Here is a 24,501-nt window from a genome sequence, read left to right on the forward strand (position 1 = left end):
ATCAAAATTGAGTGAGTGAACTCTCATAAGACAAAACTCCATCTATGTATTTATTTCTATGACAGTTTTGAAATAAAATTGCTCACTAAAGTGAAATTGGATCAATAACAGTTCCTTTATTTACATTTTATTTACATTTGGACTCAAATCTATCGTAGAGACAGTTCTGAATTTTGAAAAATGGTCACTTAGACATATGTACAGTGGATTGCAAGGTAACAAATGTAACCACACAAATCACATAAAGTTCAAAAAGCGTCGACCAAACATGCTCTTGATGATGCATCAAGTTTGGTCTCATACGTGTTCAGCCTTTTAGTCCTCTATCTTGGATAAATCCCTGGTCACGTTTTACGGCGCCGTTTCTCCGAAGCGGTCGATGAAGCAGCCATGTTTTCCTGTGTGCAAGACGTCCGCCTTTTGACAGACGTCAACTTTGTGACACTGTTGAGAAGAACATTTGGTCAATTTCAAATTGGGTATTGGGAAATATGCAACATCTCTCCTAAAAGACCACCCGAACACGACAGTTTTATTGGAGCGTAAACAGATGCTTAACTGTTCTGAGGTAAACAAAAAAGGGCCTTTAATGACACGACTCTGCAATAAACATTCAAACGTTGGCATTTACTACGTTATATGCAATATAATGGGCCGGTGTATATAATAAACGTCACAGTTGATGTTATGTTCCAACTAAACGTCATTTAAAACACTGACGGCTTAATGCTATCACATGAAGGGAAAAGCTAACAAATAGCAACAGCTATTTTAACACAAAAGGTGGAGCAACACATGTAAACAAACAATATAACAATACTATGCGACATATCTATATAGTATTTGTCCTTTGCAAGAAAAACAATTACAGCAAGCTTACCAACTCACTTACAATAGTAATGCAAAATAGGTTTAGAACTATAATATGCTGACACCCAGTGGCTAAGTTTCTCACAATAAAAAGACCCGCAATTAATTAATCACGATGCACATTCTGTTTAAGTCTTTGCAGTCTATTTAATTCTTATTGCTATGGTTCAAATCTATAATCGTATATTTCTTTGAATAGAAAGATTAAATGAGATTAGTGATAAATGTAGTCGACTATCAATTAACCGAGACTTTACAAATCCACTGACATGAAACGGCTTAAATTAAGCAGAAACTCTGCACCTATTCAATCCAAGTGAATCTGAGCTTGATTAAAATGCTGCTGGGGCGACCGAAAATTATTGCCATCTATCTCTACTAACAGCCTTCCAATTTCGTCAACAGCAAATTCATTACAATTTAACTGGTTCCTCGTGTGGTTTAAAACCGCCCTGCAGAGATAAGAAATGTATGCCAGCTAAGTGAATGACGATGACTGATTCCTTCACACATATGTCTTCCAATAATTCCCATCCTTTCGGCGACAGGGAGGGAAAAATACAAATTTGACCTACAGAAACAATGTCTCAATTATTTTCACGCAAGTGGTGAAATGTCATCTTGATTTTTTTTTAAATGGGGCCAATTCAACTCAATTGGACTCATTTATGTCATCATGCTGAGCAAAAATAGGACATACTGGAGTATTGGAGAAATTCAAAACACCTTTCTAGAACTCTCGGTAAGGATTTGAAGACGTTTGTGCTAACGGATAAATATCCAACGGTGGGGGAAAAAATAAAATAAAATCAACAAAATCATGGTATGGTGTACTGAAGTGTGCCACAAAAAAGGGGGAGGAGTCTAATTGTTTGTGGATAATGCAATTAATTGAGACACTGCAGCTACCCCAGCGGATGCCACTAAAGTATTTGCCGATATAAGGTAAAGCAATTTTTATGGTCAAAGTTTCCAGCAGTATTAGTGGACCGCCTGACAACACCTCGCCTAGGTAACACGTCTGTGAGACAACCGCCAATGAGTTGCAAAGGCCACATGTGGAACCTCTTAAAACTCACAAGGGAGGGGTAAAGATTGAGATCAGCTCACAGCCTATGACAAGGTGTCCCATGTCTCTTTACCCTGACTTTATTGGCAGGAAGAATAGCATTCCAGCACTGGAATTTGGGTCACAAGTCCACGTGGCGAGTGGAAGCTGGAAAGATGACGGAGTGGGTTAACGAACGGGCAACGGGCCGGTATGCAACGCTTGAGCGCCAACCACGACAATCTGAAATGTGGAGATTAAGCCCTTTTCTTTCCGGCTTCCTTCCTTGGAAATGACATGCCTCCTCCACACCCAAGTCTCCACTTAGTCTGAATTTATTATTTTGAATGTTTAGCTTAAAAACAGAAGCTTGAAGCCTAACCAATTGTGAGAAGGTGTCAATTTTATATGCACGTTTCCTCAGGAACTAAATTCAAATCCGATTTTGACACAATTTTACATTGAGTAAATGCAACACAATTGTGAAAAGAAATTCAGAATTTTAGTTCTTCATAATGATTTTTTGCATATTATGGGCTAGCTGAGTTTAGCCTGGGTTGTTAATACAAGTGAGAGAGTCTTTGGCACATATGCATGCATGTAAACGGACATCTTTGGAAAACATTTTTTTTTTTTCAAGAAAAATGTAAAATACTTTGGATTAGAGTTAGTAGCAGTGTGCAATTTTTTTTTTCTAGCAAGTGTTTGATGCATGCTTGAAGTCATAACTCAGAATAAATCTAAGTATTATGAAGAAAAACGGAAACAATGACAACTAGATTAGATTGATTTATTTTAGGGTGGAAAAGACTTACTCATCTATGGAAGGTTCTGGTGCACAGATGTCTGAAAGTGAACTGAAGGTAGGGGGGGGTAGGAAAGAATGGAAGAATGAGAAAAACAGTTAATTTTACTGATAATGTGGAGTTACTGTGGCAACACAAGGCTTTCATAAAGTTTGTGGATTGGACTGCACTGAATCTAAATTGGTGCCAGACTTTCACACTCAAACTTATAAAGGTAAACGTCATACTATCTACACACGACGTGAAACGCTTCCCTGCTGCTGTGATGAAGTGATTTTGGGCATTTTCAAGAAAGATGAGGAAATGCAAGTTATGCGCAAATATTATTTTCCGACCACGACTTGCATTTGAAAGACTTCTATCAAATCCTCGCCAGCTCTTATGAATTACAGCATACATCAGCACCCGCAAAAGAGGGCAGACATCTTTTGCAGTCAATTTGTGGTTTTGCACTTGGGTGCAAAAAAATCCACCAAGCATTCTGCCAGCCATGCCACACATCTCTCATAGTGCGGACAGCCAGCGATGTCCTCAGGTGGATCACAAGTTTAAAATTCAGGCTTTAAGGGAGGGTTTTTTTTTCGGGGTCAAATGTAACCTCATGGAAGGCTTACCTGCTCTCTGACACATCACTGTACGTGGAGCTGTTTGAAAGAAAAATGTCTCTGGGAAAAAGCTCCATTTCTTCCTCTTTCTCCTCGCTTTTGATTTCCAAGGAATCCCTTGATTTTGTAGCTTCAGCTGAAGAATACAAATGATTATTTTTTTTAATCACAGTATCTGACTTATCATTTTATTGAAATAATATTAAGCGTGTTATAAAATCTAAAGAAATACCTTTCACCACTGTAAATGAGCATTAGAAAAGGAAATTGTGACTAACTTTGATAAATAAGTCAAATTGTAAAAGTGAACACAGTGGCATTTGTCACCCTTTCCAACTCAATTACATGGCCAATGTGTCACAGAAGGGAAAGTTCCAAACCCTTCAAATACTTGTGGAGACCTTTATCTGAAGCTTTAAAACCTTTGTAATGCAAGAGAATACCTTAAGGCTCCTCATACCTGCCGAAGGCGATTGCTCCGCATCTTCGCCTCCCGCCCCCTCCTTTATCCGAGTCTGCCTGGTTGTATCCAGGCGACCACGAACCTGAGCAACCAGCCGAGAGAAGTCGCTGCTGTGTTGCTTCCCTGTGAAGATAATGAAGCACGAGAAAGCCATTTGGACTTGCGTGGTAGAGTTCACTTGCTAAGCCGCCCGAGGTCAATCATGCCATTGGAAGCAAAATGTTGATTATTATGGCTGTGGTTTACATCGGCACTGTATCGCAGATTGTTTTGTCACTCGTTGCACTTTCCAGAGCCGATGATATTGGTGAATAAGCAGCTGTTGATTCTGCAAATGATAAGTGAGATGTTTTGACAAAAGGCTGCAAGCTCACACGAACGCTTTGCAGAGTTTCCTATCTGCTATGCTGGCTGTGACTCACCCACATCCTCCTGTGATAAATCAAGAGGTTATCACGCCAGTGTAGCTATTATTAGAAGCATCCTTCTGTGAGTCACATTCATTTTTCAATTATTTTCAAAAGGATTTTTTCAGCTGATGTTCTTGTCAACATGACGGTTAGCGGGAAGACATTCCCCAATGGTGCGATCCGTGTTTGACAAAGGTAAATAATGGACCCAGGTCAGGTTTTTCTTGAGTTTGTTTGATTTTGGGCAAGTAGTGTGAAGTTACAAGGCAGGAATGGGTCCAAGGTGTATTATTTTTTTTTCTTTAGCAATCGAGATAACCCCTGCAATTTTTTCCTTCTCGTCTGACGGCACAATGAGTGTTCTTTGCAGAGAGCTTCAAAGGAGAAGCTATTCCTTGGTTCAGAAGAGGCATAAAGATCTACTGCTAATTTTGCATTTTATTGCAATCGAAGACATCTTCCTGACCCATTTCAATGCCTACTACTCGTATTGATCGCCATGTAAAGTGCCCCCCATAAAAGTATTTTTTTGTATCAGGTTTTATTTTTTGTATTAAGCTTTTAAGGCTGTCAAATATATTGGAAAGGCTTTATATGGACCGGTCAGAAACCAGTATGCTATATATCTTTGCCAATAATTTCTTTCTGTATGGACTTTTTTTTTTTCTTTTTTTAATCAGACAGCAATCCTAATGTTCAGTTTTGCAAAGGTCAATGTTTTATACATCCATCCAACTCTTGTATATATATTTATTTATGTATTTATAGGAAATGGAGCCAAAATGTACTTGATTTTACAGAAGCCCAATTTATTTTTTTATTTTTTTTCTATCACAAATATTTGTGATGTTTTATTTGGCCGTACACACCTTGCAACTTTGTATCCCATTAATTACAGTAATGAGCAGTCTGTTGAACTTTGGCATCGGGCAATTTAGTGGGCTTTGAATTTTGTTTTGATTCCTTGTGCAGTGCAGAAGCTGCTTTGTGTGCTGTAGTAATCACATATGCAGTTGAAATGGATGCAATTGATCAGACATCAGAACTGCCAACAATGACCGAATAACAAGAAAATCACTTACTATATGTTGAGTGAACTTCCTCAATTTCCTCCTCAGAATGATTCTTTGAGATAACCATAACCTGCACATTTGAAATCATCATTGTTAATATTTCAAAACGTGACATCATGACAAAAACTGGCAGTGAAATGAGTCCACAACAGATTTCACAAGACAAACATTCTAACCAATGAACTCACAGGTTTGGCCTTATCACGTAGTTGATCTTTAATTCTCTCCGTGGCTTCCACCTCTTTAACTATTTCTTCAACTGTTGAAAAATGACATGTTTAATAAACTTAATGATGCTCACGTCAAGCGTGCTTGAAAGCAAATCCAGCTACGCTTCTCAGAATCCCTTAATCTTCTCCAGAATAGAAGCGGAGTTACACTTTGAAAGGCGTGATGTGCTTCACCTGATTTAGGCTTGAGCGAGTCACACTGCGCATTGTAAATATGCACAAACTCCTTGTGCCTTTTGATCAGCTGATCTCGGGATCCTTTGACGGATAGGTGACATTCCTTGAGCCTCCGCTTCAACTCTTGCATGCTAAGCAGGTTGTACACCAGCTTTGCCATCGGGCGCTTCGTCTTGCCAAGCGAACTGAGACAGACAAACATTGGAAATTGGTTAGCATAATAGGCTGTATGCGTGTCACAATCTAATTATATTTACGATACCATCATTCCTCACTGTGAGCTATTTTAATTTGACAGCTATAGTCTGATAAAAATAATACCAATGAAAACATGTTTTTGGTATTTCTAAAGCATCGGAAGCAAATACTTTGATGGTGTTTTCTAGTTGAAATTACCTCCTTAAGCTTTCCTTTTTTTCTCCACTTGCGAGACACATGTCCAGATGTTTGTTGATGAACGGCTGGGACACACTTACAGAGCACACAGGGCACTCCACTAAAAGAAGAAACATTAATTGGACTCGACATAAATTCCAGCCAAAAATGAAAATTAAAAGTGAAGTAGAACAGTTGCCATTTGCACAGTATCTGAAAAGTAAATACGACATGTTTTCAATTTCACTAATAATAACTATAATAAAAATCTGTACAGATGCATCAATAAATCTGATACAATTTACGATAAAACCAAATCTTTTAATACAGTAGTTTAATACCATTGAAAAGGAAAGTGGTTTTGATGATAATACCATCAAAGCCAATTTTCCTTTCAATGTGCACATCTTGCATTGCCAAATTTAGAAGGTGACTTTGCAATGTGTCAAGTTCCACTTCTTTGTGCCAAATAAAAAAAAAAGTGTGCCAAGAGTTTCTATTATCTATCCTGTTCAGGTTCACAGCAGTAGCGATTTCAAGACTTGATCTCATGGCAGCTATGTGAACCGCTACACTACTAATGTCTTGCGCATAACCAGATTGTGAGTGCCCGGCGTTACATAACTGACAATATCAGAAGCGGCAAGCTTGTGTGCCGGAGATAAGCTTTACCTTTCATTACGGGCTTAACATCTGTTGGTGGTGATGAGGATGAATGCGCTATCTCTTCCTCTGTGTTGTTGTTGTTGTACAATTTTGTGTCCTCCTGTTGCGCGCCTTCCCTCAAATTAACGGGTTCTTCCTTTACATTGCTTGAGCAAAGGTCGATGTCGTCCGCACAGCCCGTCCGTCCAGTCTGGACAACTTTGACAGGAGTCTTTCTGGGCCTCTTTTGGAAAAAGTGACTCACCGTAGAACTGTTGAACTTCTGTTTTTTGTCTGTGGGTGATTTGCATTCGACTGATGCGGGGTACTTCCGGGATATTGGTGGAGAGTCAAAATAACTTTGTGACAATTGCTGCCTGGAGAAAGGAAGAAAGCGCCGTGGATGGAATTACAATGAGGAAACCAAACAGGAGAATATAAAAGATAGTTTTGTGATAGCTCTGATCTTCTGACAAAAGCACAATAATACAGGATTACATAAACATCATATATCCGGCTCAACTTTTCTAGTCAATGAGTCGAGGCCTTTAAGCGTAATGCCAACCAAGCCATCGTGTTCCTTTTCAACAGACCATGAAAAAAACACATGGCAGCAGGGCCATTACATGGCAATAAAATGGAACCAATGAGGTGTGCAATGCTCCGTTTGCTATATTTAAAACTTTATATTTGAACTCATTGTGCCCATTAGTCTTGACTGACACGCATCGGACGTATACGTGTACGTGCCTTTTGGCATCACTCGAAACTCCAAACAAGACATTGGAGAAACTCACAAAGTGGAAATTATGTAATTCTTTATGAGGAACAGAGTACAGTGGAAACTGATATTCAAAGGTCCCAAAAGTTTGCTTAAAAGTCAAACAAATGTTTGTATGACATGAATTCACTTAACATTATCCGAGTTGAAACTTGGAAATGATCTGTAGGTTCCGCTGCAATGTCTTCAATGAAGTGAGACCTATCTACGTGTCACATTTAGCTGAGAGATGGTGGGGGGGGTTCTGCAACAGTGCAATCAGTCTCGACTCACTTTAAATATCCAGTCGGATGAAGATAACCAGATTTGCAGCAGATTCTATCAACAGTTCATTAGTCAGTGGCAGGAAGTAGATGAGGAACATTCATCCATTTGGGACAAAGTAAAGAAACACTTCAGTGCAATACTGACACTGTAGTAAATAATATTTCAACTACTTGGTAGCCCTAAAGTGCAAAATATATTAACTTGAGGCTTCTGTTTATCTAATACGCATGTTTACAAAATCACCATAAGTCTGAGAAGAACATGCAAAAAATGGCAAGACCACATTCCACCGTGCTGCCAGAATACGTTGCATAAATACCACATGTGTATTTGAAAATGCATCACCTCATATAGAGATTGGCACCTTTTTCTCTTGACAGAAACACATTTTCAGGCACTCAAGCTGACAGGAAATTAAAAGAGCAGTTGCGTCACGAGCCCGGTGGTTCATTCGGTGTCAACATTCTGAAGTGAGAGCTTTTTCGCGGTCTTGATAACACCGAGGTGATTGATGGAAGAACAATGATTTTGTGGTAACAAAAAAAAATAAAATTAAAAATGCAACGTCATGAAGCAACCTCAGGCGGTTTGTTTTGTTTATTAACTTGTTTGTTCAGAATGATGCCTACTAATGAAAGAGATTATACTCATTGTCAGAACAGATGCGGACAATGTGGATGTCATAAAAGTGTTTTTCTGGCTGGGTTCACAATTAGCTCATACTACGAGGGGTACCAATTAGTCCTACTCACACTCCTGAAAAAATTCAAAATTCAGGCAGTCAAAAGAGTATTTGTTGAAAAAAAAAAATAATAATGAGAGACAGAATTCTGATTTTGATTAATTATTTTTAATTCTAATGTCTCAGCTTCAACTGTAGGAAATGCTTTTATTAATTAACTTTGGAGGTACAACGCCATTAAGTGATCCATCCTAAAATTATTTATTTATTTTTGATAATCGAATAATCGTTCAGAGAGCTTCTTTAAAACATATTTGTGACAACAGACCAAACCAGTAACTGTATCAATGGATTTGTTTGTGCTTTATCAGCACTGGCAATTTGCAATCATGTTTAAATTTTTAATCAAGAACAGACATTAAAACTTAATTTATTGTATCTGATTCATCACCAAAATAATCAACATACTTTTAAAAAAAAAACATTAGCTTCAGCCCTAATAAAATGTATGGATTTTTACAAACCATCCACCTTATTGACTTGCTAATACTAGACAGCCAAACTGCTTCCCAAGTCAAAGTAAGTTTTTGCTTTTCACCGCAGAATATTGAAGTCAAACTTTAAATTTGGGCATTCAACCTTGAGGCAGACGGAGAAAGTGAAGCGAACCGTGTGGTCAGGGTCAAAGCTTACTTTAAAAAATACTCGTCAATTTCCTCGAGAGCAGCAGCCTGCTGACATTGGGGCCTTAAAGCAAACATGAGCCGCAAAGCTACACAGCATATACAACAACAACATACAACGTTACGTAACCTCAGCTAATGAAAACAAAATCCCCAGTGAATATGCCTTAAATCCTTTGTTTTGAAATGAATTCCCCGACTGCAATACCTGTTTGTGTTTTTTTACACTTTCTCAAATGCAAATGACTAATGATGTGGAAGCCAGGAGTCGGGAGATTGGGTAGTTTATGTCACAACTGGATTAATGTTGCAAATAAAGATTCAGTTAAAGAAAAAGATGCCACTTTAGAAAAGAAGAACAGCAAACGTTGGCCGGCAATAACAACCTCGTTAAATTATGACGTTAATAATATTGTCAGCACACAGACAATCGATCATTCTGGCGTCACCACAAATGGCTGGTTAATGTTTTAATACTGACAAATTAGTAGCACAATATCATGTGCCTGCTTTTTTAATGAGTTACAAACTAACAGGAAAACTTTGTAATCCAGTTTCATACATTGATTGCGACAGTAATTGGGGTAAATTACGAGGTCTGTTCAGTCCTCTAACACAGATAGCACACGACAAGAGCTGCAAATATATTGTTACTTAATGAGAATACTAAATTTAGGATAGAGCAAAGGATAGAGTGTGGCCATAAATGGCATCACAAATAAGAAGTTTCAGATGTTGAACTTCACACAGCAGACCTCAGAAGACCTTAACAACCTTTTCAGTTTCTTACATCGCCCATTTGTAAAATGAATTGCCCTCCACTGCATCATCACTTTTGACTGACTTCTAGTTTAAGCGTCATCACATCGGAATAACGCCAACAAATTTTGTTGGATCTCAAGTTTGCTTACCTTGCAGCTTGAAAGTTTACAACCAATTCGTCCAGTAAACGGTTGTTTCGTAGATCTTGTTCCGTTGCTTGCTAGTAGAAGAAGAAATAACCGTTAAATAACAGAAGACAGTTACAGATAAATTATGTTACAAGCCCAGTCAAGAAACAAATTCAATTCAGACAGTGAATCAGCCTCAAAAGGTTTATATCAGCCAAGGCCTCGTTATTATTGTGGCACTTGTGTGGTGACATCACACAGAAAAGTCAAACGTACACAATTACTTTCATTGAGCTCAAGGATTATGTGAAGTGGTTTGAAAATATTCTTTAAGGCATATTTTTTGTGGAAATATAAAAAAATAGGTGGTGATGCACTTTGAAGGGAATACTGTACTTTCAAAATTGGGCAGGGACAAAACAAACAGAACAGATAATAAATAATAATTGGAAAGTTTTTCAATATGAGATCACATTTCCTTGACTTAGTTATTTTTTCTTTTCTAAGGGAGGAATTAAATTTCAAATTGATGAATGAGATTATTGAAAATCAACTTTATGCAACGCTTCAAACTTACCGTATTGCAAACTGGACAGTGAAGCTTATAAGAAAAGAATTTGCGGATGCACAGGGAGCAAACTGTCAAATGAAACACAGACAATTCAACCACAAATAATTATAATCCTTCTCCAAGTCATTTCATGATTGCTTTTTTTGATACAGACTCAGAAAGTTATGAAAGTTTCAAACTCATATTGTAAAAAAAAAAAGTTCACCAGTTAAATCAAAACAATCCATTTGCACAACTGCCGCACTTACAATTGTGAGAGCATTTGGTCATCATTGAAGTGTTGAGAAAATCAAAACAAATAGGACATCGCATTAGAGCGTCAACGTTCTGTCAAAAGTGGGAAACATAAAAAAAAAAAAGTCAGGTGTTAGTTACTCATCTGTTATAACCTGCAAAGATATGATTTGGCAGGTAAAAAAAAAAAAAAAAAAAAAAAACATGGTTCGGATCATTATTATTACAATTAGTTGTATGGAGGGACAAACAGACTGCATCACAATTGTGTTACGTTTCTTACTTTGACTTAATTGGAGATTGCAAATACAACGCCAGAAAAGCTTGGCAGTACATATCTTGTGCACCTTATGTCAAATAATCTTTGGGTGCGTCGTTAGCTTCTGTGACAACTCACAAATTAGCCAACAAGCTAGCAAAACAAACCACACACACATACGCCTTTGCGTGACAGCAGCTCAAACTTACTTTCAAAGCCACCACACACGGTGGGAGATCATTTTCCGTTTGAAAGGCCATATTGCATCAATCTAACTACCGCTGCACCGTATCTCGGACTTTTGATCGTTTTTGCAACAACTTGTCCCGCTCGAAAGCAAAAATCCGACTACGTCATTTGACAACTTCCGCTAAGTCAATGTGTCTGAACCGCGACTCTATGAGAGCGAAATATTAGGGTTAGGGTTAGGGTTAGGGTTAGGGTTAGGGTTAGGGTTAGATCAAGGTATGAGCATGCAGTGAATTGCAAATTCATATAACGGTGTTATATGTAATAAAATAGTGAATCAAAACAAAACTTAATTATTTGCGTAAAAACTATATTTATAAAGTCGGGGTTGGGTAAACATTTGAGCTCGGTGACCATGTGACCTTTAAATGAACAATTCTTGAGTTACAATGAACAATTAATAAATGAGACAAACAGAACAGTTAAGCTGTGATTGAGTCAACACCTGGAAAAAATATATATTATTATTATTATTATTATTATTATTATTATTATTATTATTATTATTGGGTAATTAGTACTTGAAAGTGATTTTATGTGTTCTGTGGGTTATTTCTTGTGGTATTGTTCAGATTTCTACAGCCATTGGATACATAGAAGTGGTTGTTGAGTCTTTTACAGCTGCACCAAACAAACAAAACAAACAAACTGTTTCTTGTTAAGTACTGTGTCATTGTTGAAGTTTTCTGGAGCAATTTACTGAATCTGTACTAAACCCCCAGTGGCTCCTGATGCTGCGTCGTCAGTAAATAATTGAGGAGAGAGTGTTGTTTTGAGTATCTCAAAGGTAGAAAAGGCGGCAGACAAGTGAAAGCTGCGTTACCATAATTGTGGGAAATAAAAGACAAAAAAGAATCCCCTTGGACAACTTCAGCTCCAAAAATAACATTGATTTTATACAGCAGAAATAAAAGGATGTCGAGGCAAGTTGCGATGAGGTTCCAAATTAATTGCCAGCCTTGCCAGACATTGGATTAGATCAATGGAAAATGAGTTGGTGTATTGCATTGAACTTCAATCAAAATAGAAATAATGTGAAATATGCAGTCAAATCACATTCAAATAGTTTGTCAAATCATGAAGGGAAGCATTAGTTTTTAATTCATCTCAAGAATCAGCCAATTTCCCCTTTGTTTGTGTGCGTAATTAATTCAAGCCACAAATAATAAGCAGCATATTTTCCTTTACTTTTGTCTGCATTTTAATAAGTGTAACTTGAAAAAGGTTCATACCAGTTGGGCTTTTTTTTTTAAAAACAAAAGCAACACATGATTAAGGCACACTTTTGTAGAATAAAACATACGTAAAGCTAATATAATAAATAGAAATGACAAAATAACATTTACTGAATGCATTACAGTACAATCATAGTCATGACCATCCATCCATCCATCCATCCACCCATCCGACAGGTGTATTTCATTCCAGAACTAATGTCAATTTGATCAGACTAAACATATCATTAAATATTTTTTGTTGTTTGTTATTTGTCTCATAGTTTTCAATAAAAGTATCAATCAGCACAAACAAAGAGATTTCACAGACAGCCACAGACAGTGTCATCTCAAAAAATGAAGCCGGCTTCCGGGAAAACGTCCTGTTCGGCTGCACTTAGCTAAAGCCAGTCATGTGTAGCAGCACTTTGATGTGAATGGTATCAAGCATTCCACATAAGAAATACATCAAACATCCACTTAACTGGTGATTTCTTGCAGCTTTGTGCATTGTTGAAATAAAAAGCCTACGCGGGGGCAAACAATGTGTTTCCACTTACATGTGCGCTCAGAGCAAGTTCTAGCGGCACACCGTGGATCAGTGGAACAAATTCATTAACTTTCCTACGCCCAGGGGAACGTAGCGCTCACATGAAGCCAAATCCAGACAACCTTAGATTATCTGTGAAATACTTTTGAAAATGTAAAGTCGGTGTGCATATGAACAACATGGAATGTCATATTGTGAATCCAATCACTCAGTCCATATGAGGAGACTCCTAATGAAGCTGTTTGTGAGTTTCATGATCCATGTTTATTATTTGTATGCAGTGCACAGGTGTGACCTGCATGAGGCTTGGCCGGAACTGCAGCAAATGAGTCCCGATAGATGAAGCCAAACATGCATCTGGAATGAAACAACATTATGTACGGCACTACATATATGCTGATTAGATCATGATGCTTTTGTCATGTGTTTTGTGTCTGTTGCATCTTATGTTTACATGATCTTCAACATCATTAGCAAGATCCAAATGACAACAAGGAATCTTGGGACCTTTACGATGGGGAATGATTTGAAAACAAGCCAAACAGTATATAGATATTCATTGTCAAAATTTGAAATTTGTGCTATTCCTTTTCAGTTCTCTAGGTGCCTGTAATATCTGTACATTGAGGACACACATTTATATAGGTGATGGTGGGCTGCAAAATGTTCAGTCCTTGAAAGTGTGATGGTTGTTTCCATTCAAGTAAGTCGTGACACTTTTCAATTACCAGGCTCCTGCTTCCAAGTAAGAGCAGAGTTTTTTTTCCGAATGAAAATACATCAAAGTAAAATCCATCCCTGACCTTTAGCATACATCGTTTGAATGTATGCGAGATTCATCTGCTGCAGTGGGCATCAAAATATATAATAAAGGAATATTCTGCTTGACTATATTTTAAAATCGTCATCATTTGTTTTTAACGTGTTTGTGGAGTTTCTTGTTGAACATGGGGGCAAAATGTTTCACTTATCTTTATTAGGGTCACACGTGAGCTGGAGCACATCCTAGCTGACTTTAAGCATGATGCTGGGTCAGCATGTCAATTGTCAATTTCACACCCTATTGAAAAATTAGAACCCTCACCGAATCTCAATGCAAGTTTTTAGAATATGTGAAGAAGCTAGAGCACGTGGAGAAAATGAACAAAAAGAGCGAGACCAAACTGAATGCAGGGGAAGGCAAGTGCCAAAAGCCATTGACTGTGAAGTAGACATGCTATCCAAATCTTCTCCATTTCACCTTGAGAATGATATAAATAATACATAATTCTAGAGTCACGTACAAATTAAGAGCCACAGATGGTGCAATCATGTTAACTGAGTTCTTTATTATCAAAATGCTGGGTTGTTTTCATCATTACACGGTTTATCACTTAATAGGATTCACCTGAAAATACAAGCCGCTACTTACCATGCAAACATGCACAAGGAAATGAAATAAATGATATAAATTAAACATGACTTCCACTTGTTTACACGATTTCATTGTGATTAGGGAAATGAATGATCGCCCGGCTCACCAGTCGGCCCCAGGGGGCCCATAATTGAAGAGAAACTCCATGTTGATGAGGTCAAGGAGGTAAAGGTAGAGGCAGGAAGTACATTTACGATCATTTTGTTCCACTGTGACTTGCGCTAATTGATTATCCGTTATTGTTCTGTTTGCGCTGATTTTTTGTTTTAATTATGGGACAAATACACCCAACGGCAAGGCCTTGTTCAACCATTTTGACGAATCATTAAAAAGTAACAAAAAATAGTCTTCCTCAGGCTTCCCAAACACTTAATTCAATGCATTCAATGTGGAAGTTTCTTCCTAAACAACAGCAGATTTGTGCTCCTTGGAAGAGCTAAGTTGTTTGTTAAACATGTTTTTGTCAGGTGGAACAAATTGGATTTTGTTAATGCTCTGACACTCTAACCAGTGAACTTTAAAGGCAATTTCTAAGAGCGATGTAATCGTGTAATTTATGCAGGATTTCGATTTCTGAGCATTGACTGGATTGTTGTTTTCCAGGTGCTTTCACTAAACTAGACACCCTCGCAGAATTTTATACATCACATTGATGTGTGATCCCTACCTTGTGGCCACAACAAAAACTGCATGCTAGACCTCAATCCAAAATTCAAAAAAATATTTTTAGTGATCGATTTATATTTAATTTTTATACATATGTGTAGCCTACCTTTAATATTTTCTATATATTTTATACACTGTACTGTTTTTGATTGGGGGTTTTTTGTGTGGAAATGTTTATTACTGTAATGTACATTGTATTTGGAAGTAAATAATTCCCCAAACAAGACCATTGAGCAGTAATAGTTTTATTTGGATGCATATTTTTTTTCATCCTCTTAGTGGTAAGGTATATCACAGGTTTCTAATTAACCAGACATTCACCACTAGACACACAATTAAAGAGAAGATTGACAACAACTCACATTCCATCATCACAAGACAGGCACAGTTGTCTCTCTAACAGAAGTGTTTTGTATTATTATTATTATTTTAATTGTATTACTGCACCAGCAATCGAGAGAAAATGACTTTTTACATCACAGGTAGGGAAAACACAGGGGCACCAAGTGCCCTTTAAGCTCTACAAGCAGGAACCCTCATTCGTGCGTTAGCCAGCAATACTGCAAAGTGTTTGATTTGTTCGAGAAGGAAGAAAAAAGATGAATCTATGGCTCAGGCACAGCACAGACACGTCACCGGGAAAAACAACAAGATGCAATAAATATTCTGAGAAAAACTCTACTGAATTTGCTAACCAGTAGATTAGGTGCATAGTGGTTTTTAAATCTATTTTTTTTTTTTTTTTACTTTCACTCAGCACGGGAAAAACAGTTCATAATGACCCTGGACAAATTATTGCAAAAAGAGCAATTGAAGGTAATCATAGAAAAGTAACATTCATAATAAATATGACAAATAATATTAAAAAAGTAATACAAAAGTTTAAAAAAAAAATCAATGCAGTGCACAAAAGGCACTCTAGACATCCAGCTCCATTTGCACATAGCTGTATAAATAAAACTGACAAACACGATTCTCCTGTATTTTTTGTGGTCTCTTTTGAATATTCTCATATTTTGTACATACAATTTTATAGGTGCAAAAGTCATGTTTGATAAAGACACACATAACTAAAGTACAGTACAGTATAGTATATCTTTTTACAGGTTGCGCAAAAATGGACTGCTGATGACAAGACAGTACCAGCGACAACCAGCAGGGAGAACAAATGCTCAGTATAACTTGAGAAAGGTGGGGATGCTCTATTTTTGGCAGTACTTGGTAGGAAATCAAATAATTTGCATTGAGAAAGTGCTTGGTTTGCATGCTTGGCTATCGTACATTTTCCTCTAAGTGAATTAAGTGATTAATATGTGCCCTGGTAGAAGCAAATAGTTTTGAGTCAAGGTTTTATCCGCCAAAGCCAATCATGGAAGCATTTAATCAATAGTGCTAACATTACAACAGAAAGCATGCAGTACGACTTTGACTCCGGAGTTGCTATAATAAGTGATAAGTCATTACACTCTTAACAAATTAGAGCTGAATTCACAAAGGTTGCATCATTCCGATGTTAATAATTGGAATTTAATTGATAGTGTGGTGCTGTAGGTCCTCTTTACAATGTTGTAGTTTTTTTGGGTCTCTCTCGATGTAACAAATCTCTAACAAACTCCACACAGGAAAGAAAGAACCCAGATTGGAACCCCGATCTCATTACTGTGAGGCGGATGTGCTAACCACTCCTCCGCCGTTTTCGAGTTCCCTTCATGTCAACAATCTCCCTCTTTGAAATTGAGTCTGTACAAAATCAAAACATTCAGGAAAAAAAAAATCCCTGCTATATTTACATATTTGAGGATTCTAACAATTAATGGATTCATTAGTCGTGTCTTGTCGTTCTGGTCGCACATGCCGGACAGTTGTCGTTACAGCACATGCAAACACATTGTCGCAAATGTGTTTTTGTCCCTCAACTCCCCAAGTGTGCCTGAATGTCTTCACCAATCCAAATGTTGCATTCAAACTGCACTGAGGGAAATCCAATTGTCCATAATCTGCCTCCATGGATGCAGATTTTTGTTAGTTGTTCTTGAGGTAAAAAGCAGATACATATGCATGATGCTCATGCATGTGTATTGTTATAAAGAAGGCCTCTGCAGCCCTCACCCCATCTGCATCACCATGGCAACCCTTCACTACAGCAGCTTCCTACAGATATGCGTTAAGTCAGGCAGGAAACAGAGATAAAGCATCAGTTTGCCCCGAGCCATTAAAGCCAAACGATGTCTTCAGGAAATTCCCCTGCAACTTGATTTTATTTAAAAAAAAAAAAAAAAAAAAATCATACTAGCAGCTCCTCTGATATGAGCAATGATACTTTCTTTTACCCCCCCCCCCCCTCCCCTGTCACTACCTGGAGTGGAGCATTGTGGCTTATTGATTGAAATAAAAGGCTGCGTTGTTTTTTTAAACTAGGTAGCCGAAAATATTATTCAAGAGTTGCAGTCCCATTTCCAGCCCTCTTATTTGACCTTCGCTACATGGTGCCAGATTTGTCGGCATCGTTGGCCACATTCATACCGGACCCGGCCGCTGTGCTGTTACTGGGAAACATCTTATCAGTGGGCGTTACAGCCGGGCTGCCCACCCCAGAAGAACCAGAACTGCTAGAGCGGTGCTGGGTGGGAGGGGGACGCAGCGGCCTCATGGGCGGCGGGCGCAACTGAGCGCCGGCGGCGAGCCGGGCGGAGAGCGTCGGCTTGAAGGTGGTCATCATCTCGGAGGTGGAGCTGTTGCTCCGGCGCATGGCTGCATCTGGGTCGCGGATCATGATGGTGTGTAAGGGACTGCCGGGTTCTGAGCTAACCGGGTTCTTCAAGGGCTCCAAGGTGTCCAAGACCACATCGGGAGCCTGCTTGGCTGAGTTCTGCCGCTCCAGCTCACGAAGCTCATGGAGTGCCGTTGTCATGGTTTTCTCGATGTCCTGCTTAAAGCAAGAACAGACATATGAAGAACAGAAACACAGGAAATAGCAGAGGTGCTAATTGACATGCCAGCCTCACCTCAGCCAGAGCCTCAGCTTCCAGTGACTTGTGGTCCCCGAGGCTGCTATGGCGAGTGGCCCCTGACACGGGTCTCAGCGGATGGCCCTCGGGATAGACCTTCCTTTCTGGATAGTTAATATTTCCGGAACTACCAAAGGTCCCTAGTCGCTTTTTTTCTGGGCTTTCCATACGTGCCTTGTTGACAGACATCTTGTGAGGACTGCTGGGACAGGCAGCGGCCCGCGGTGGAGTGTCGGGTACTCGTGTTGGACTCTGAGTGTCTGTCCCGCTGCGACGGCGAGGAATGGCTGCTCCGTCGGAACGCAAGCGAACTCTGCGGGGGGGAGGGGGCGTATTTTGTCACACAGCAAACCTTAGCTGCTTAAAAAGAGAAGGGGTTGATTTCACTGACCTGCCCATGACGCCTCCAAAATTGTAATCGGGCGATTGTTCACATGGTGAGGGGCCGTCGTTTTTGGAGGAACTTCTTTCATCCAGTAGTGGCCCACTGCTGGCTTCGCTATCCGCTTTCTGACTGAGGTTATCTGAGAAGGCATCATCCCTGAGAGAACAGTAGCGTGCTAGTCAAGATGGGATACAGCATAAATAGAAAGTCAACGGTGAAATGGAGAAAGTTACTTACACATCTTGCACGACGATGTATTGATGAGGGATCAGCCCATCCACGCCGTTGTGTCGGCCCTCCCACCAGTCCTCGGATGCACGGTGATAGAGAAGCAGAGACGCTCCCTTCTTGAACGACAGCTCTCTCGGACTGCGGCCCACGTAATCGAATTTAGCGATGGCCTCGATTTGTTCAACCTCTGTAAAGAATACATCGATACAAAAAAAGCAATCAAACAAAATCCGAGTGTCAAATCTGAAGGTAGCGTAACAGATGTGATTTTGAATCCTTACTTAATATTTCAGGAAGAAAATATTGTTAACCTACTAGCATAATTGCATAAAAGTCATTCTGACACAAAATACCTATAATGGAGGCGTATCAAATGTCAATGCATTTCTCTCATCCAACCAGAAGAGGTCAGTAATAGTTAATTAATGCTGCTCCCATCTCAGCAAATATTAGATCATAAATGATTGACACCATGGCCAAAAAAAAATAAAAAATCTAAATGAAATAGAGTTATCTGTTCAATAGATATTTTTATTGTAAGACGTTGTGCTAAGAATGCTTAAAAAAATTAATTAATGTATTTTATCTTGCCACCAAAATACAAACAAAAATATCATACTAAATAATCGATGGACAATGGAATAATTTTGGTATTAACTATAGTCTCTGAATCTATGCTAAAAATAACAGTAACAAAATGTGCAGATGTTTCAGAATGATCTACATCAGACAATCAACATTTCCAGTCATGTTGAACAAGAGATTTTGAGACATGAATTTGTAATTGAAAAAGCCCCTGATAGAATCATGTCCATTATGCAATTTGTGGATCCACGGCACAGAGAAAAAGATATTCTGCAAAAGTCCACAGAGAATTGCTGACTCGAACAAAGAGCGGGCAAGAAGAGATTAAGGGAGGAGAGTAAAGAATAAAAAGAGAGACTGATGTCAAGTTCAATCATATTTACCACTAGGGCTGAATTGACAGTTTAAATAAAAACATCCATTGCTCAGTACAAAACACATGCAAAAGTTCATTTTTTTTCCTCAATAAAGCTATTGTTATAAATTAATCAAAAATACAGCATGGACATTTTAAATGTGGTAATCTGTTTAAACAATGTTGTGTTTTCACGGACTAAATAAAATCGTCTGGGTCTGAGTAGATAAGCAAAACACCTCTATCACTTACTCATAGCCGGCGAGTGAGGATAAGCGATTCAGAAAATGGATGGATGGAAGGAAGCAGTATAAAATGCAGAAATCTTGAGCAATTAACAGTGACGACTACAACGGCGCTGACCTTCATCACTCGTGTGTGGTTCTGTTCCATTGTCAGCTTCATCCAGAGTTCCTGGCTCACTGTGAGGACTGTCGCTGCATTGAGGACAGTCAAATTCAAAAAAAGTGATTTTTGCTTGTCTATAATGTTTACTGATAGTTCACTCACCAGTATTCCTCTCCTCCAGTCATGCACTTTTCATAGACCGGGCCGTCCAATTCCCGTAGGCTGGGGAAGATGACTTCATTGTGTATAATGATAGTCTTGATGACCTCGTTCACATGCGCCTGGCAAGACACCGGGTCCTGGCTGTCGGGAATGGGCATCAGCGTGGGACCAAAGCAGATGGCCAAGTTGTATGGATCCATCATGTTCTCGTCACTGTATTGGGAAAGACTGAGGGACAAAGAAAATATGTCAATCATATCTCAGCCGACATGGAGACAATTTTATTTCAAATTGTTTTGGTGCTGGTTGGATATAATGGAAAGATTCCGAATCATCTTGTAATGACTTATAATTTGGGCGAGAACTCACAGCTCACCCTAAGTCACTTGACACATGGGAACATTGTAAGCTTTGACCACGGCCCAGTGCACAAAGCAATGTTCATAAAGATATGCTTGAATGCCTTGGCCAAGAAGAACTTCAAACCATCTTGATGAAAAACTTCCCAGATCATATTTGTCCATATCAATGATATAAGCGTGCAAAGAAATGACTCAAATGTAAGAACCAAACTTACTGATTGAGAAAAGCAAAAAGATATCTCATGACAATGATGATAGTCCGAGACAGCGTCACAACAATCTGCTGGATGTGACGTGCTCGCTCTGCTCCCGATTCCAACTCTGAAACACAACATTATGCCACATGGTAACAATTTTAAAGCCAGTGTCCAAGAGAATTATTTTCACCAATTTAAATTGGTGAATAAAAACAACAGACTAACAGGAAATCTGTGACTATGTTGTCACACTTTATTAGATTGTTTTTATCGTCTCCGTATTGCACGTAACGTTTCTGTTCGTAGCGAGTGACACTATTTAAGCTAGCATTTTTTATAGATGCACCCGTCTGCCTTCCAGCCTGTGACACATTTATCACGCCTCTCTCTCTCTCTCTCTCTTCCTACTGGCTCTCTGCTAAGTATTACAGAGGGAGTTGGAGCTGGTGTTCGGATTGCTTCCATGTGTTGACTTCTCTCGTGTCAACTGAGAGTCTAGGAAACTTTGTTTTTCCCCTTTGGCCATTTTGATTGCACACAAACATACACAGATTCAGGCGCTCTGGCTTTGAATTGCGTAGTGACTCACTGATGGTTGAAATGAAATCCAGGAAACGTTCCTTTGGGAAGAGGGAGTTCTCCAGGCCTCGGAAGTAGAGTTTAAGCACTCCTGCCACTGAGTTGATATCGTGCTCATTGTGGTCGTCTATTAAGGGATCTTCTCCTGATGAATCATAACAAGGGTTTAACAGCTAATGGGCTGCAGGAACATTAATCGTAGATGACAGGATGATAAGATGTCTCTCACCTCTTTCGAATGAATTTTTGATATCATTCACTTCCACCTGTGATCCAGGAACTCGGAAGATGCCTTGCTGCTGCAGGCCTGACGGGAAGATATTGTAGAAAAAAAAACATGAAGCGCACAACGTAATGTAGTCAAAAATAAAGGTATTTTTTGGGGTTCAGGAGCAGGCCTCTCTGTTAGCCGCCAGCATGTGGTTCCAGTTAAAGGGCTACTAATCAGTTTTCTGGAGTTTCATTAGGTCCAGATTCAGGGAAGAGGCCTGCAGGCTAGAGCAATGAGCTGAAGACAGATGTGAAGGTAGACGGGGTGGAGCTATAAAAAGGTGGGGGAGGTGGAAGACAACAGAATGCATAGACTGGGGCATGCAAGGGGGGGTAGAATCATAACTGTGTGTGCGTGATCCCTTGTTACGAGCTTGTCGAATCCCCGGGGGGAGCAGGTCAAGCCCGGGCACCCGCGGCTATTTACGAAGCTACAAACACTCGCCTGCGTCATACGAGAGTTCACAAACACACTTTACAGTAGCTTGTCTTTTATTAGATTTCTTTTTCAGTCTTAGAGACATAACACGACGTGAGCCGTACCGTAGAGGTTGATGTATCTGACACAGCTCTCGACCACAAGAGGAATGGCTTGACCTGAATCCTGAAATAAGAGGAAAATGAATTGTAGTCTGTTTTTAATTGAAAATAATAAGAAATAAGAAAAGCAGTTGGATGCTTCATTCAAGCCAGTTGAAGCAGCAGCAGGTAGTCTATCACGATTGGAAAATTTGATTTGTGCTTCTCAGTGGCCACAACATTAGACACGCCTGCATATTTTAAAAAAACATATACAAGTAAAGTGTATTTTTTGTTAATTCATTCATTTAGCTTTTTTTAAGTCATCATCCCATTTTATTTTTATTTTTTTTTCTCACAATTACAAACACATTATTTAATGAACACATCTTTGAGTAGACTGAACATGCTCTCTACTGTTCCAATAAAAATTTAGAGCCCATTAGAGGTGCACCTAATGAAATGGCCAGTGAATGCATATTCTCAGAGGTACCTGGATGCGAGCACGAGCATTCCTTCTCCCTCTGACAAAAGCAGCATAGCAGAAAAAGGAGGGCACAAAAAGCAAACAGTTAGACAAGCAATCATGAGGAATGAGTTCCTTGGGAGGTTAAAGCGAAAGGACTGAACAACAGGGGAAGAAGCCACACGTGTGCAGTGAGGGACAAAGCAAGATGTCTCCTTCCACCCAAAGAAGTGACCGCATTTGTGAGGCAGAGACAGTAAATTGCGTGTGAATAAAGAGACGGCTGACGGCCGTTCCGCCCGCGCTGGCAGCGCCGCAGAAGGGAGGAAGAGGATTAGAGGTTAATCAAAGGTTACGTCATGACGAAGGGCCGCCGCAAGGCGGAGGAACAAAAGGCTCAAATGAGGAAGAGCAAGAAGATGAGAGGCTGGGGCTGCCCCCCCTCCCTCGGAGCACAAGAGGGTACCTTGACGAAGGTCTCCAAATTGCCGTTAAACAGCTTATGGTTATAGACCGAGCGTGGTCTATGCTTCCGCATTTTCTGGGGTTTAGGGGGGAGGGTGGGGGGCCTAGGAAATGAAGGACAAAAGGATCATCACCGCTATGATATTTAGAAACGGCAAGCTAAGACGGAATATTTACAATTGGGGACAAAAACAAATACATTTCCAGAGGTATTTAGACAAAAGTGTTTTTTCAATCGGCTGTTACGAAAGGAATCTTATTGATTGTATTCTGTATATGTCCACTGATTGGAAAACCTAAAAAAAGATGGCCCTCAGTTTTGATTGACAGTCATAAGGTTACTTTTAATTATATATACACAGTAACCACAGTAACTTGAACTCAAGTTGAGTCAAAGAATTTTAGTTTGAAGGCTTCCTGTCAGCAAGGTCAGAAAATCTTTATCATTTGTTTGAATGAAAACATCGAAAACCGGCTATAAAAATGATAAGCAGCATAAAAACTCATTAAGAAAAGACTATAATAAAATAAAGAATCCTATTTATTTTTTTGCTTATATCTCTTTGGCAGCAGCTCTGAAAACTCCTAAAGTCTGGGATTGATGAAATAAACAGATGCTTTGAAAACTCAACTTACCTTGTGGTTCCGCACTCGGCTCTCTCCCCTGAGGAAAAGACACACAAGAGGGAAATGTTTTATATTAGTACTGGAAGTGAATATATTAAACAGACTGCAGTGTCCACTCTGAGAAGGACAAATGGCGCCCCAAAAGCGCCATCGGGTGAACAATGCTATTTAGCGATAGACGATAAAGCCTCGGGGGACCTGGAGGATATGGCGAGAGGGAGGGGCGGCGAGGGGGGGGTCCACCAGCAGTGACACTGAACAATGACTGTTCCGCTTTATTGAGCCTTTTGTTGTAGCAAAAGATTTATTTATTTATTGCTGTTTCTTTCTCCCCCAAAACATTGCTGTAGTTCACAATAACTACTCTGCGTTAACAAACTAGTAAATATTGAGCTCTTATTAAAAGAAAATGTTACAAAAGAACCAGGTGGGACTCCATGTCCAATAAAAGCAACAATGGCACCAAAGTACTTCAACATTTTCTTTTCACACCAAGCCACAATGGATAATCACAGCGAGAGCTTCGCCACTTCCCCATACATCATTGTGGCATATGGGGCCAAATAAACAGCAAGTTTCCCACACATCATTCCACTGACTGATTACCATGTTTATCTCTGGTTGACCAACCGCACAATTGTACACTTCAAAGATGAGTCTGCTTCAAACCGAGACTAAGGGCTTATGCTATTATTTGCCCAAAGGCTGAATTTTATATTGGCTCTCATTGGAGTATCCAATAAGAATGTCCACTGAGTGTGCAAATTGTATAATAAAAAT

At 39.3% G+C, this 24,501-nt stretch overlaps 2 protein-coding genes across 4 annotated transcripts in view; both read right to left on the reverse strand.

The window, feature by feature from the left end:
- Positions 1-106: 106 nt before the first annotated feature.
- On the reverse strand, positions 107-11,464 carry rad18 (RAD18 E3 ubiquitin protein ligase). Of its 2 annotated transcripts, XM_085925134.1 has the most exons (13): positions 11,279-11,464; positions 10,825-10,903; positions 10,583-10,644; positions 10,027-10,097; positions 6,730-7,079; positions 6,079-6,178; positions 5,680-5,867; positions 5,464-5,534; positions 5,285-5,345; positions 3,790-3,915; positions 3,339-3,465; positions 2,734-2,775; positions 107-444 (listed from the first exon to the last, which is right to left on the reverse strand). In XM_085925134.1, the coding sequence occupies exons 1-13, from the start codon at positions 11,327-11,329 to the stop codon at positions 345-347; spliced, it is 1,428 nt and encodes a 475-aa protein (XP_085781260.1). In that variant the 5' UTR covers positions 11,330-11,464; the 3' UTR covers positions 107-344. The 2 variants fall into 2 exon arrangements, with proteins under 2 accessions (XP_085781260.1, XP_085781261.1); XM_085925135.1 differs by lacking the exon at positions 2,734-2,775.
- Positions 11,465-17,513: 6,049 nt separating this feature from the next.
- The window catches only part of srgap3 (SLIT-ROBO Rho GTPase activating protein 3), a 29,486-nt gene continuing 22,498 nt past the window's right edge, over positions 17,514-24,501 (reverse strand). The window contains exons 11-22 of one of the 2 annotated variants that reach the window (XM_085923512.1): positions 23,731-23,758; positions 22,657-22,687; positions 22,188-22,248; positions 21,604-21,681; positions 21,385-21,519; positions 20,814-20,919; positions 20,237-20,464; positions 20,090-20,163; positions 18,793-18,973; positions 18,562-18,711; positions 18,168-18,483; positions 17,514-18,088 (exon numbers count right to left, since the gene is read on the reverse strand). In XM_085923512.1, the coding sequence (XP_085779638.1) occupies positions 17,642-18,088; positions 18,168-18,483; positions 18,562-18,711; positions 18,793-18,973; positions 20,090-20,163; positions 20,237-20,464; positions 20,814-20,919; positions 21,385-21,519; positions 21,604-21,681; positions 22,188-22,248; positions 22,657-22,687; positions 23,731-23,758 (1,835 nt within the window). In that variant the 3' untranslated portion in view covers positions 17,514-17,641. Of the gene's footprint in view, positions 18,089-18,167; positions 18,484-18,561; positions 18,712-18,792; positions 18,974-20,089; positions 20,164-20,236; positions 20,465-20,813; positions 20,920-21,384; positions 21,520-21,603; positions 21,682-22,187; positions 22,249-22,656; positions 22,688-23,095; positions 23,199-23,730; positions 23,759-24,501 lie in introns of both variants that reach the window. The other variant, XM_085923513.1, reaches the window with a different exon arrangement.

The sequence above is a fragment of the Syngnathus leptorhynchus genome, chromosome 11 (genome assembly GCF_054491065.1).
Source record: "Syngnathus leptorhynchus isolate UIUO chromosome 11, UIUO_Slep, whole genome shotgun sequence".
Classification (NCBI taxonomy): domain Eukaryota; kingdom Metazoa; phylum Chordata; class Actinopteri; order Syngnathiformes; family Syngnathidae; genus Syngnathus; species Syngnathus leptorhynchus.

What these genes read in the sequence shown, in the direction of transcription:
- rad18 (XM_085925134.1), bottom strand. Translation starts at nt 11,329, where the DNA reads ATGGCCTTTCAAACGGAAAATGATCTCCCACCGTGTGTGGTGGCTTTG. An exon ending in TGTTAAGCCCGTAATGAAAG is followed by an intron (nt 6,179 to 6,729) that starts GTAAAGCTTATC and finishes TTCTTCTTTTAG; the next exon opens with TGGAGTGCCCTGTGTGCTCT. An exon ending in GGAAGTTCACTCAACATATA is followed by an intron (nt 3,916 to 5,284) that starts GTAAGTGATTTT and finishes TTATCTTCACAG; the next exon opens with GGAAGCAACACAGCAGCGAC.